The sequence below is a fragment of the Centruroides vittatus genome, unplaced genomic scaffold (genome assembly GCF_030686945.1).
Source record: "Centruroides vittatus isolate TY-2023 unplaced genomic scaffold, ASM3068694v2 contig_221, whole genome shotgun sequence".
NCBI classification, from domain to species: Eukaryota; Metazoa; Arthropoda; class Arachnida; order Scorpiones; family Buthidae; genus Centruroides; species Centruroides vittatus.
In genome coordinates, this window is record NW_027121377.1 from 2103001 (window position 1) to 2118850 (window position 15850).

A 15850-nucleotide genomic window follows, 5' to 3' on the forward strand; every position below is an offset into this window, starting at 1 on the left:
AATGTTTTAAAATAGAGAGTTGCTTATGGTCTGATCACTGCCCGATAGTACTCTATTTGGAAGATTGTGCTACAGATTTTTTGGGTGGTTCTGGCATTTGTTATCAGAGGATTTTTTGGGACAGTGATCAGTTGGAGTCGTTGTCCGCTGACTTGAGGCGCTGCTTGGAGCAGATCGGCTACTTTATCTCTGTTGGAGCTCAGTAAGAAGATATTGGATTCTGCCAAAGTAAGGGGATTGAGTGGAAAACGGGGCCCCCTGTTTTTCACTTAATCAGTTTTAAAAAATTTATTTTTGATTCGGATTTATTTTTCAAGGTACTTACTTTTATAAAGAAGGTTAAATTGTTCATTTCATAAAGTTTATGGTATATTTGTTCTTGATGTTTTGTTTTATTGTTTTTAGGCTTAAAGCGAAAGCTCTGGTTTATTTTATGTAAATTACGTCTGGAGGCGTGGTCGCCTACTATTTAACCTGTGGTTGCTTAGACTGCTTGGGAGACTATCCGATTCTTCTTTTGAATAAGTGCTTAAACTGATTTTTTTCCTTTTTTCTAGGTAAGTTTTAATCCTAGTTGATCCTTAATTTATTTCGATAGTTCTCCCAAGTAGTTCCTTAAGTTTTGTCTTTTGATTGAATTTAGTTTAGAACGGTTGATATATTAATAAATTATGAACTTTGTTAATACAATTGGTGAATAATCCATAGTTGTTTTACAAAAGTTATTTATTGTCTTTTGTTCTATTATACTATTTTCTTATGTAAAACGCGAACAAACAATATTTCAATGATGTATTAATATATATTTGTTAAAACTATTCATTTAACAATTAATTATCATCGAAGAATACATGTTACACTTAATGATTATCAAATTTCAAACTAATTTTCACTATGGTAATTAGTTTCTCAATTTGATGTTTGTTTTTATTTTTATGATATACATCTTATGAACACATAAGAGACGCAGAATTACGTTATATTAATAAATTGCAATTGATGTAAAAAAAATCTAGCAAAGAATTGCTTAACTCTGTGCATCATTTATTGGCGAAAATGTTTGTTTTTATTTATTAAAAATTCTCAAGAAGCTTAATTTTGAAAAAAGGAGTGAGTTTCATGAAAACTTGTAAATAATGACAATTTCACTCCTTATTAAGTTCGACCCTACTAGAGATATACACGATCAACTTTATCTTCCTCAACTTTCTTGACCTTTAATTAATCTCCTCCAAAATTTTGCTACAACGATCCCCTAATAATCAAATCTTCCTGGAAAATTTCAGAGATGTTCCAGAAAGAGCACAGCAGTTAAGCTTCAAAGAGGGTGAAAAACATTGTTATTTCTACACACACCTGCATATATATACTCATACATTAACATCCATACCTACAGAAATTACTCCCCAATTGTTTTCATTTTTTGACGTTTTTGAAGATTCCCTGAGCCCAAAAAAGTAAAAATTTACGGTGGGGAATTTTGTACATGATCGCCACTCTTTCTGTCTGCTGTTTACAAATATCAGAAAAGTAACATATACATTACTCAAAAGTCCTTTCGCGCACATAATTAATCACGTAATACAGGAAAGCATTCTTCCTGAAGAGTTATAAAACTTTTATATAAATCTCATCTTTACAGCATTAGAATGTTCAAATTTTAAAATTATATTCTAGAACTAAAAATATTTTGAAATTTTATTTTCATAATAATAACGTGAATTACTTTATGTTTAATTTTAATACTCAGCATCAAAGTCTTATGAGATAAAAACATTAAAGTCTACATTTATATTTTGACCTTCGAATTGAATATTTTCAATTCGAAGGTCAAAATATAAATGTAGACCCTCGAACTGTATATTTTCTACATTTTTCACACAAATTAAACCTTTTGAATATTGTAATTATCTTGTACAATACATTTAGTACCGTAGATGTGACCGTATATTAATGTTTGAATAATTAAAAATCCATACATCTACGGTCTTGTTTAAATTGTTTAAACTAAATCATAATAATATCAATAGTAAATCACGAGTAACTAAATACTTATCACGAATCACGTTATTAATTTATTCAATCAGTCTTTGAGCAATTATTTACTTTATATATTTCTTATCTTTCCTAAGATTAATATAATATTAAGTATTTTTTCATTTCAATGTCTAAAATTAACCAAAATATCCTGTGTATATGAAAATCAAACAGGAAGTCATAAATACTTGTTTATACAAACCAGATGTACAAGTTTTACCTGGAAATTGCCTACAGACAACATAAATAACGTTTTTGTCATATTAAAATAATTGTTTTAAAGCAGAATTGCGTCGTTTAGATTCCGTATAAAGGAAGCAACTTACAACAGAATACACTTGCAACTGATAACAGGTAAATAGTTCTGCTTAATTTTATGTTCCACGGTCTTTGTAAACTGAACTTTATAAATAAACTTTTATCGCTAATTTAAGTTAATTGAATTTAATAAAATAAAATGTTTTTATTTTAAGTAGGGCAAATCATTTTTGGTTTTTCCACAAATCGTAATTAAGTAATGGATATTGATTGTGTACGAAAAACAATATCGGTCATTTTTCGAAAATTAGGAAGGTTCATCGGTTTTCATCCGTACTACTTTATCCTTTCGCCGGTTTTAATAACAGCAATATTCTCAGCTTTCATCTTTAACATAAACACTATCGAAAATATAACTAAATTGTCTTTTGCAGATTCGGGAAAAGTCTTTAATACTAAGAAATTTATTGACAAAACATTTCCTTTTAATACATCCAAATTTTTTGATCCGACAAGCTTTTCAACCATCCCAAAATTCGTGCTTGTGATGTTTACAAGAAAAGATGGTAGAAACATGCTACAAAAAGATGTGTTGCTAGAAATTAGTCGGGTGGATGAATTAATTAAGAATATAACAATCAATGAGGCAGGAAGGGAAATTGGATATTCGGATCTCTGTGGACGTGTGGGCCAGAAATGCTTTGAAAATCCCCTCATCGAAATCTTTCCGGAAATTGATAATATAGTGCAGAGGAAGAAGAGATTGAGGTATCCGTTCGATATAGATCCGTTGACTTACTCGTATAAGATTTACTCGCTCAACTTTGGAGGTGTCACCGAAGATAAGAACGATTTGGTTGAAACAGTAAATGCTATCAGATTAGTGTATTTTACCGACGAAAGCGACGAGAATAAACTTAATCTCGTAGAGAAATGGCAAACGGCAGTCTACAATCGTATAAGAAATCATCGTTTTGAACACGTTCTGTGTTTCGTCGAGTATAATTGGTTGTTTAAAGAGCAAAATTTGCAATTACTTCAAAATATAACACCCATGATCGGTGCATTGGTGACTTTTGTTTGTGCGTTTACTATTATAACGTATATGAGCAACAATTGGGCAAAAAGCAAGCCAGTTCTTGGTGTGGCAAGTGTGGTATCTGCTGGACTGGCCGTAGTCACTTCTTTCGGTTTCACGTCTGTTCTAGGCACAGAAAATTCTATTTGGAACATCAGCATTCCTTTTTTAGTTTTGGGTAAGTCGTTATTCATTATTTTACTTCTATTCGCTGGTGTGTTATGATTCTCTATTTCGTGAAAATTCTGTTGTTGCAGTGACCGAAATTGACGATGCTTTCGTATTGTTGGCGTGTTGGAGAACATCGAACCCCAAGCACGGAGTACCGAAACGCATGGAAGAAACGTTTGCCGAAGCCGGAGTTTCTATAACATTAACATCGTTAACCAATCTCTTTTCCTACTGTATTGGAATGAGGACATCTATTCCTCTTGTGAGAATGTTCTGTTATTATTCCGCAACGTGCATAGTGTTTACATTTTTGTATCAGCTGACGTTCTTCGGTGGATGCATGGCGTTATCGGGATACAGAGAAGAGAAACAACAACAGTCACTTCGTCTTAATTTCGGCAAGTTCATTCATTTTTCTTGTTTTGAGTATTGTCAGTTCGAAATTCGGTCTAAATATTACACATATGCCTAATATTTAGGCCGAATTTCTTACACAATTCATATTTAGTGAAACATTGTATTACGGAGTATTTTCTGAATACACAACTATACACGGTTGATTTTTAATTATTATAAATATTATAGAAGTATTATTTATGGTGGGTTCGAGTTATTTACTGTAAATTGTAACTTTTCAAATTTCTACCAAATTTTATAAGGAACGAATCGTATTTATGGAAATAAAATTTTATGTAAAATATTTGCATGTATTTCTATCAATTTTTTTAGACAGGCGATATGGTAAGTATTAATTTAAACAGCACCGTATTTGTTAGTAGTTTTAAATAATACCTTTTTTAAAATTATTTTGAATGCATTTTTATTTTAAACACTGCATGACCTTAATATCTGTAAATAAGTTTATTTTACAATATCATTTTTGTTTAAGATTTTTTAATTTTTCTATCATTGTATCTAAAATAGGAGAAATTTTTGCAATTTAGTGGAGTAATAAAATTCAGGAATTAGTGGCAATATATCCTCGATCTAGTTTCTTATTTTTTTAAATGTTTCAAACTTCCCAAAAATTGTGCTATGGTGTAAGGAGAGATATAACGATACTTTTATAAAATCTACAATTGTAGCTTTTCACAATATCATATCGTAATTCTTATAAATATATCGATAAATTATAAGTAAATAGGAGAAAGTAAGGCAAGATGAGGACTTTAAGGTTTGAAAAGTCATACGATGGCAACCGCTTTGATGAGAGCGATAATTTTTTATTCTCGGCAACTACAACATTTGATAATATATATGTGAGGAGCTAACCGGGGGTACACAGTTGGTTAAACTCCTATATCACTTAATCGTCAACTAATCGTCGAGATCAGCCCGCGAATGTCCAAAAGGATGGCTTCCTTAGATTAAGTGAGACCAAGGGTCTGTAAGGATCCCATGTAAGTTGTTTTTCTTGACAATAGTTAGTCAATTGAGCGGACTAACACGCTAACAATTTTACGGAGGAATTTCGAGTGGGAGAGTCGTGAGTAAGTGGACAAGACATAGGTCTGGAAATGAGACAAAGATGAGTCCATATTAACTAATAACAAAAATATTTAATAAAAACGTAAATAAAATGACATTACAATGAACACAAAATGAATTACAAAAGTTATCTTATAAACTAAGACCTATCTCGCCGGGATAGAGTTACAATAATTCCGTACTGACATACTATCTTAACAAGTTCAGATGATATGCAGAAGTTCTTGAGGTCTTGTTCGGCGATTTCTAACTAACGTTCATGCAGAATTTATATCTTCAATGATGAATGGAGTCGGCAACTTCATGTAGATCGGCGTCGAACTCAGGATACGACTTCTAAGGATGTATATGTGGACTCTGGAGTGCGTGTTGTTCTCTCGAAGAATTTCTGCCAAACTCCTTTAATGATGTCGGAAACACTGGATTCTGTTCTGTTCCTTCTTTCGAAGGAAGACAGCCGCAGACTTCTAGTTCAGAAGGCGCGAAAATCAGTAATATTCTCGGATTTTGACCAATCAAAATGAGAGATTCCCTTCACGTGAAAGGGATGTACAGTACGGGGGCAATCTCTAGGGGATGAATCTTCGTATGACGTTAAAACTTGGTGATAAGAGTTCAGTAGAAAGGAAGTCAGCTTCCTCTTTAACGAAAAAGGGGTCAACTTCTTCCCTTCACTCTTCCAAAAATGGGAGACCTTTTTGTATTCTTTTCTAATTATTTCTTACATTAGTTGAGTTATATAATAATTTCACATAAAGAGGAATATCTAAATTACAACATTGTTCCGTCTACAGAATATAACAAAAGTTGATTTAAAAGGAGGTGAAAAAACGAAAGGTCGGTGTACTACCGTTTTTGTTGACAAGGAAGTTCCAAACGGAAACGTCTTTTTGATATACCACAAAATCTGGTAAAATGTTAGCAAAATTATAATGTAATAAAATATATTTGACTTTGTATGTGAAAATCGCCCCTAATTTCTTTCAAATTTAACACAAAACTTAATTTTTGAAAAAAGTTTTTAAAAACAAGAAAATTTTTAATATTTTTAAAATTATATTTAAATGCAACATCTTGCCCCACCCATAGGGTAAGATGGTGATATTTTTATATACAAGAAGGACAAATTAAAATGGTTAAACTGCCGTTTTCTTTAATATTGGCACAAGAACAGTGTGCCCATTTATCACAATGGCTACATTTAGCCCAACTCTCTGTAAATGCAGAGTATAATCCTCCATAATAGAGGCATTGTGTGTCATTTGTCTTTTGTTTCTTGTTAGGCCTACCCTTTCAGATGCCTGTAACTTTTGATTTTATGCAATTTCTTTCGGTAAACAAGGCCCGTTTTCCTGGGGGTGCCGAAAGTGCTGTTGATTGTTTTTGTTGTTCCATCTGCTGCTGCTTGTACGAGGTATCTGTTAGGATTGCTGTTTTTCCTCTCCTGCTATTTTCAATTTTTGTCTTGGTTCCAACATGTGGAATTGGCATTATTTCTATGTTAGAGACTTGAGTGAAAACTGAATGAGTAGGCCTACTTGTAGCGGTGTAATCAGTGACCGTTTCTGCACCAAGATTAGGCATACATCCACCTTCACGGTTTTGGTTGTACCAAAACGAACATCCTGGTGTGTCCTGCTGCTGAAGGGGCTTATCTGTCGTCTCTGCAGCAATAAACTTTGCCTCCAAAAATTGTTCTGGATTCATTGGCCATATTCATGGTCAACCTGTGCACTTTGCATACTGACGTACAGGAGGGTCTAATGATGTGTTCACTTGTTTATAATCGATCAGCGCCGCCGTAACTTATCCGTTACAATTCCCAGACACGCACCTGTTATCAAAGAGTTGACCGTTACGATTTGACCGTTACGAGATTGACGGTTGCGATTTGCGCTGATCGATTATAAACAAGTGAACACATCATTAGACCCTCATGTACATTTTTCATACTGACTGTAAACACAATCAAACTTTATTTTAAAACTAAACAATTACAGTCTTAAAGGTTACTTCGAATACCGTAATATCTTCATTTAAAAATAAATGTTAAAGTTCACAATGGTTGTTTCTTTGTAGAAACTTTGTAGGTGGCAGAAAATTAGATGAAGTATTGCTGAGACATGGAAAACGTTCTTACTTCCAAACAAAGACAGCGATTGGACGTTCTATCGTCCCATGAGGTTGACATTTAGTTCCCCAAATAACAGCTAGATGAAGACACGTTAACCACGAATAAACTGACGTCCCTTTCTTACCCCATGGCCCCATCTTGCACCACCCTCCCTTAATCTATAAATAAAACTTTGCAGAATGAAATATAATCTTTTGACAACAGCTATTTTTGTATTAGAATGAATTGAATAATGATTCATTTTAAAATTTTTAAAAAAAGACTTTTTACTAATCTATTGAAAATTTCTTTTCCTTTATCAGTTTGTAAATTTTTCGGAACGTTTCTTTCATTAAAAATAATTTGAAAAGCTTTAAAAACAGTGAGGTATTTTATCTTCTATTGGTACCACATAGAAATTCATAGTAAATACATCGATTGCAATTTGTAAATATTTTACTCCATTATTAACCTCTTAACAGTGAAGGACGAGAATAGTCGTCCAAGACGATCGAGTGGCAGTGGTGAAGGACGACTATAGTCGTTAAAAAATTCTTATAAAATACCTGGACCATTTCGTGAAGTCGTAGAATTTTCACGAGTAGTTGGGTTCTCCAACTTTGTTTTGGAATATCCTTTAGTTCTCGAGAAATTACAATAAAAGAAAGAAAATTAAAATAAATATGAAATTTTAGACGGCCATCTATCGACATAAATCGAATTTAAATCTCCCGCCGTCATCTGATTGGTTAAAAAAATTAATATTCCTAATTGGCTCGCGTCAGAAAAAAGTAGGTGTGACTTCTGTAAATGACGCTATCGGGAGTGCACCGATGCAACCGGAAAAAGTAAACAGCCTACGTCATTAGTCTAACGGTCCTTGTCTGACCTACTTTTCGTAGAATCAACATTGGAGTAAGCTGTAGTAAAACGTAGTAGTTTATAGTAAAACGGTCTTCTCTAATATTCATAGTAATTTGTAATGCTCGGATTTCAATTTAATAAGTATTATTTAGTTCAGAAACATTATAAATACATCATTAAGTAGGAGAATAACGAAAAACTTTATTTTTTAGTATAATACAATTTACAAAATCGAAAGTTCGTATATCGTAATATTATAAAAAAACTACATCGAAACATACAAAGTCACCTAATTTACTTAAATTCAGTTCATTATACAACTGTAGATACTCTTGCCTTCCTCAGTTTCCTCAAAACAAAATTCGAAAACTTCAATTAATTCTATAAATATTTAAGCGCCATTACTATTCGAATTAACTGTAATTACAAATATAACTGAAAAATATTTTCGACATAAACCCTAGGCAATAATTATCAAAACGAAATTCTTCAAGTATAAATTTTTCTGATCGAGTAATATGTAATAATAGTTTTATCTATTACTCTTGCCATATTCAACTTTCTATGTTCACATCCATTTAGTTTCATCTAATTACACTTTAAATGTAAAAAAATCTACCAACAAATAAGTTTTCTAATAAAGATACTACTTGCTAATTAAAGTTTGTATTCTTCTTTGACGTAGTTCTACGTTTTAGCACTAAATTGGTAGACATGTCTAAATAACACGCTTATAAACACTAAATGCCATAAATGTTTCGAAATTAGAACTAGATAATTATATGCACAAATAAATTTACATGCCTTCATTTACATCCAAACAAAGATCAGTTCTCCCAAATTGTCGAAAAATAAATTATTTTCAACTTTTCTTTTTGTAAAGTAGCATATTCTGAAAAACAAGTTCTATATTCAGCGTAAAATTTCCACCTTTTATCCGTTAAAAACAACGCAAAATGTATGGATCCACGTAATAAAAAATTATCGCAGTGAACTTCGAAAAAACGAGAAAAACAGAATTATTAAACCGCACTTTACGAAATCTGGCGCGAACTGTCGTATACAATAAACAAAACGAAAATGCTCTTGTCCAATGTCATCGGGTGACAAAAAGTTTCTAAATAAACGCTAAAAGTTTTAAAGAATTCTTTCACAAAAACCGATGAATTTAATTAATACACAATAACTAAATCTGTTTAATAAAGGTTAATAATTTTCCATTATAATTATGCAAATTAGATATAAAAAAGATCATCGCGCAAATTCTCCCGCGAACCATGGATGACTCTTACGTCATCTGGATTGAAGTTTCCTGCAAAATACTGAAAATTTTTATATAATTCTTTTACTAATCCAGTCAAATTTAAATAATATAAAATGTCTAGATCTGTTTAATAAAGATTATCACAAATATTATTACAAATATGCAAATTAGATATGAGATAGATCACTAGGAAATCTTCCGCCAAGATAAAAATAGCTTTAGGTCACGTGTTCACCAAGAAATATGTTTAAAATTTAATTTTTCAGCTTACATAAACCGTACAATAAATGAGTATTTCTTCGAAAGAAGTCGATATACACGAATAAATAATAATTATACAATAATGCTTTTATCCATTTTAAATTGATATTGTAAAAATTAAGCCATTTAATCTGTGTGGCTTTTATAATTTAGAGTTTCCGAGTATTTTACTGTGAAATTCAATTTAGTAAACAGAAACAAAGTTAGGCTATTAAGTATAAACAGCACAATACAAGAATTTATACGTAAGTTGAGTGTAAATACAGAAAAAAATCGAATTATATCAAAGATGGGAGAAACAAGCTTACATCCCCAGAACAGAGCTTATAATTCGTTGTTATTTTCAGCCTGTTTCTACTTCGACTGTTTTTTGTTGGTAAAAAGTTAATGTTTTAAGATGTTCTTAGTAAAGAAACATAAAAGTATCGAAATATAATATTCACACACACAAAAATATTCATGTATGTCGACATTAGAAATTTGAAATCAATTGTAGAATGTCCTGGATAAAGATATCGTGTGATTGTCTGTTTCTTCTGTCTTATTTTGTTTTTCTACGTGAAAATAAGATATCTTTTATAACTATTGATAATATAAACATTTTGTTTCTTTATATATTACTTCAATTACAGCTGCAAACTTTAACACATGGAGCATGTGAGAAAGTATTATTGTATAGATTATTACATTTTTATGAATACACCTGAGACTCGTGACAATATAGGCCTATATTAACCTACTTTAAGTGTCAATATTTTATTTAGAATCATTTTAAACGTTATTATTACATCAAATTATGAAATGGAATGTTCCAAGTATAGGAGTAAGAGGGAGGGGAAAGAAGCCATGCGTGGGGAAAAAATGAGTTTTTATCTAAATTATAATAAAATTTACTTATATTTACGATAAATATCGATAATTTTCTTTTGGAGAAATGTATCTTGATAAAATTAATTATCTATATGAATGAAACTTTCAATAATACATTAGTTACAATGACTGACGTTTCTTTCTTACCCTTTCTGTAGTATGTCTTATTATTAAACATAGTTTCCTAGATTATAGCATAATAATGTGTAAAAAAAAGGAAAATTCTGTTAATTTGTAAACGCAGATACTATCACATAACAAGCATACTGTATCCTCTGTATATTTATAGTCAGTTATTCGCGATTGAATTTTTCTAGATAAGCCTGTTTAATCCGTAATTTATTTGACAGAAAGAAATTGTTTATGGCCGTATTTCATTTATATAATGTTTTTCTCGTGATATTATTTCTAATATCGGAAAAAAATATACATTTCTAATATGGACATACATCAATATTTTTAATTCTGAATATTATATTTCGATACTTTTATCTTTCTTCACTAACAACAAAGTACTTTTATTTTAAAAAAATAAGTTTTTACCAACAGAAAACAGTCAAAGTAGGAACAGGCTGAAATTGACAACAAATTATAAGCTCTGTTCTGGGGATGTAAGCTTGTTTGTCCCCATCTTTGATATAATTCGTTTTTTTCTGTATTTTCACTCAATTTACGTAAAAATTATTCTATTGTCCTGTTTATAACTAATAGCTTGTCTTTGTTTCTGTTTACTAAATGGAATTTCACAGTAAAATATTCGGAAACTAAATTATAAAAGCCAAACAAATTAAATAGCTTAATTTTTACAATATCCACTTAAAATGGATAAAAGCATTATTGTATATTTATTATTTATTCGTGCATATCGACGTCTTTCGAAGAAATAATCATTTATTGTAGAGTTTTTATAAGCTGAAAATTATTCTGTTGTCTTTGATGAAATTTGTTACAATTTACTAATTTTTACAGAAACATTAAATTTTAAACGATGACATTAGTTAAAATGTATTAATTTGTACACAAACATTAAATTTAAGGCGTATTTCTTGGTGATCACGTGACCGAAAGCTATTTTTATCTTGGCGGGAATTTTTCCACAGTGATCTTTGTCATATCTAATTTGCATATTAATGATAGTACATTACTAATCTTTATTAAACAGATCTAGACATTTTATATTATTTAAATTTGACTGGATTAGTAAAATAATTATATAAAAATTTTCAGTATTTTGCAGGAAACTTCAATCCAGATGACGTAAGAGTCATCCATGGTTCGCGGGAGAATTTGCGCGATGATCTTTTTTATATCTAATTTGCATAATTATAATGGAAAATTATTAACCTTTATTAAACAGATTTAGTTATTGTGTATTAATTAAATTCATCGGTTTTTGTGAAAGAATTCTTTAAAACTTTTAGCGTTTATTTAGAAACTTTTTGTCACCTGATGACATTGGACAAGAGCATTTTCGTTTTGTTTATTGTATACGACAGTTCGCGCCAGATTTCGTAAAGTGCGGTTTAATAATTCTGTGTTTCTCGTTTTTTCGAAGTTCACTGCGATAATTTTTTATTACGTGGATCCATACATTTTGCGTTGTTTTTAACGGATAAAAGGTGGAAATTTTACGCTGAATATAGAACTTGTTTTTCAGAATATGCTACTTTACAAAAAGAAAAGTTGAAAATAATTTATTTTTCGACAATTTGGGAGAACTGACTTTTGGATATAACATATGGATATAAATGAAAGTATGTATTATTGAGCTACTAATTTATTTGTGTTTATGTGTATTGTTGTACTGCAACTTACTTTGTTTTACTACGTTAGAGAAAGTATGTCACACATTGGATTTCTGACATAAAACTGTCGGCTTTTTCAGAGTGAAGCGGACCCTCTCAGTGAACTGTATTTTAGGGAAGTTATGCACTTTTTTTCTGATGCATGCCAATTGTGAAAATTGTTTTTAAAATTAAATATCGCTCAATGACGATAACATATGTTCTAAATGTGAAGATGAATATAAAAATATTTCTACATTTTTTTATTGTTTTGTTGTTTCTTAAAGATTAATTTATTTAAATTTATTATATGTCAAGTAAGTTTATTTACAAAATGCTAATATTTTAATTCGCTTTAATATTTCGGTGTAAATTTGAACAAGGAATTTTAAAATTTTAAATAAACGATATACTGAAATTTTCTTTTATTTACAATGATTACGTCACTTCTACAGAAAGTAGAACACGAGACGACCTTCACCCACATTTCAGTCTGGGGGGAAAGGCCGCCAGTTGTAGTCATAACAACCTTTACGTCTTCTATTGTTGTGGATGAAATTCGTTAACTGTCAATTACATTTTCTTGAATTTGATTCGCAGGTTGGAAAAAATCGTCATTACTTAAATGCCTAAAACTTTAAAAAATTATATAAAATTGAAAATAAATTAAAAACTTTTGAAAAAATCGTATCGGATAGAAAATCAAAAAAGAATTTAATATAAATTTGAAAAAAAAAATTTTAGCAAAAAATTACCGCGAAAAAAATTCATATATAAAAAAATTATGTGACAATAAAGAACGATTTTTTCTTTACAAGACGTAACTGTTTAAAAATTTTTTTTCCTAAACGGAAACGAGAAAAACGCGTGGGAAAATTCTTAAAAAAATTCCCACGGTTTATCTCCACAACTAACTGGTAGAGCCGAGTCCGACTGTTCCACTGTTAAGAGGTTAAATATAAAAATTGTTTCAATACAATTAAATCAGCCTGCCAGAAGTCATTAAAATGAAAACTTCTAGTTTTTCTTCGCGAATATTTAATTCTTACAGATTTATGAAGCGTATGAGTTAGTTGAGAAGATAGTCAAATTTTAACAACAGATCGCAATAAATTAGATTCTTTAAGTAATTTACTCACAGCACCAAAAGACGTCCGAGATTTAGGATTATAGTATATCGATATCTTTTTCTTACTGCGTAATAAAGAAAAAACAATTTTTTTTCTATATATCTTTCTGACATGCTGGTGTGAAAGTTCGAACCCACCGGAATTAAGCCGGTAATGATACATCCTTTTCCGCGCGTGTAGAAGGAAAAGGGATATGAGTCGAAGGAAAAGAAAATATGAATCAGGAGGAACAAGAGTCGAAAAACGCGGGTTGGTGAAACTGGAACTTGTGACCGAGAGAATAAAAAGGCGACAACAGAGAAAAGGGGGGTCGGTTACGTTTGTCTTTTAACTGTGCGTGTGCGGACAAAATCGAGGGGAACCGCCTGAAATCAACGGAGTATTGTCGACTACGAGGACCGACCCGGATCACGAGGTATGACCCGAAGTTATGTAAACTCTCCCTCAGCGAACCCAGAAATAGGCGACCTTCGCGCGCCCCTTTTGTAATTATCTTGTTAGCTTAAATAAATTCTTGTTGTTGTTATTATCCGTTGGCTATGTCTTTTATTCGGATATCGTCTCCGCCGCTCTATCGTCGTACCCATTCACCTCCTCCACTCGCGTAACGCGTAACTCATCCGAACCGCCATCTTGACGTGGGCAGGTCTCACGGACCTGTTAGCCGACAAAAAGGAGGAACGAGACTTTGGCCGCCTCCCGGCACCCACACTTCCAACAAATGCCTTAAATATTATCACTCACATTTCCTTTGTTTATCTCATTTACTTATGTCTAATTTAACATTTTATTATCATTATAGCGTTAAATATGAAAAAAATTTATAAAATGAATTAAGATTATATGAAGTGAATTTTCTCAAAAATAATTTTTAACATTTATAGTATGATATAAAGTGAACGTTTATTTTCAGAAAATAACGAAGAAGTTTCCGGAGATAGGAATTCTTCTGATGAACCAACAATGAGATATTTCAGAGATAACCTAGGAAAAATTTTATCTTTAAATGTAATAAAGATAATAGTTATTATAATTTACTTTCTAAATTTATCATTCGGAATATGGGGAGTTTTAACTTTAAATTATGGTATAGACCTCGCATCCTTGTATCCTGAAGAATCGCCGATAACGAAGAGTGCTAAAATCTATTATAATAGTTTCAGCCGTTATTCCTTACCTTACCAAGTAGTTATTAATACTACATTAGATTATTCAGACGTAAATGTGCAACAAACCGTAGTCAAACTATTAAACAAATTTGAACGTCTCCCATATATTGCAGATTCCCGATTTACTGTATCATGGTTAAAATATTACAAAGAATTCCAGAATCATCCTATTGCAAAATATTCATTACGTGGTAACAACATGTCGGTCAAAGAAGATTTCTTGGATGGACTTTGCAATGTTTTCCTTAAATTTAAAGCGGCACAGCAATTCTCTAATCATATTGCCTTCAATCAGAATAAAACCGATATTTTGAGTAGCAGATTCGTTATTTTTGTGAATGATACGTTAAGTTCAGCAGCCGAAGTAGAAATTTTAAGCAATTTGTGGAAAATTGCTGACGAATTGGACTTACCTGTTGTGATTCACTCGGCTTTGTCTCCTATATACGAACAAGGAATCATCATTAAACACACAATTCGAGATTTATTATGGATCACGTCTGTTTTAATAATGTTGTTGTTTTTGCTGTTTATACCGAACATTGTTTCTGCCGTTCTTGTTGCAATATCGGTAGCATCCACTATTGTAGAAACTCTAGGTTATATGACACTGTGGGGTGTCAACGTGGACATTTTGTCTATGATGAGTCTGATATTGTGTGTTGGTTTCTGCGTAAATTATCCGGCTCATATTTGTTATGCTTATGTTCGTTCTACGTTCGAAACTCCGAGTGAAAAGATGAAAGACAGTCTCTATCGTATTGGCTATCCGATATGTCAAGGATCTTTGTCTACCATTTTAGGGATTTTGTTTGTATATAGAAATATGTACGCGTGCATTACATTTGTGAAAATTGTATTTCTTATTGCTATGGAAACTGCATTTCATGCTCTAATTTTCATTCCAGTGGTTCTTTCACTGGTATTCTCTGTTTTCTCTAAATTTAATGTTAAACAACAAGGTCAAGTGGAAAACAGAATTTTCTTGTGAAAAATGAAGTTCACTACTGTAAGTTTAGTTTGTAATCAGAGTTATACAACTTCAGTGATAAGAAAATTATACGAAAGAGTTATATAAAAATTAAGCTCTGCAATTTATAGTAATTATAAATATAAAACATTGTAACACCTGTTGCTACACACGCAGGTTTGTGTTTCCAGGAAAGTTAAACGAATGTTTGCTAGATTGTCATTTTTTTGTGACAGTTATTTCATATTTACTGCATTTTATGTCAATGTTTATTAATATAATTTGTTTTTGTCCACTGTCACTTTTAAACACTTAAAAAATTATTTTTGTAAGTTTGCGTTTAGATACTAATTACAGTATAGTTACATAATTACAATGATCTGCACCGTATTT

The 15850-nt window shown here is 31.3% G+C and overlaps 1 protein-coding gene across 1 annotated transcript in view; it reads left to right on the forward strand.

Moving 5' to 3' along the window:
* Positions 1-15478, forward strand: part of LOC136970893 (uncharacterized) — a 43144-nt gene extending 27666 nt beyond the window's left edge. The window contains exons 7-9 of the mRNA XM_067265396.1: positions 2730-3551; positions 3631-3942; positions 14232-15478. Coding sequence (XP_067121497.1) covers positions 2730-3551; positions 3631-3942; positions 14232-15478 — 2381 coding nt within the window. The remainder of the gene's footprint in view (positions 1-2729; positions 3552-3630; positions 3943-14231) is intronic.
* Positions 15479-15850: the final 372 nt, after the last annotated feature.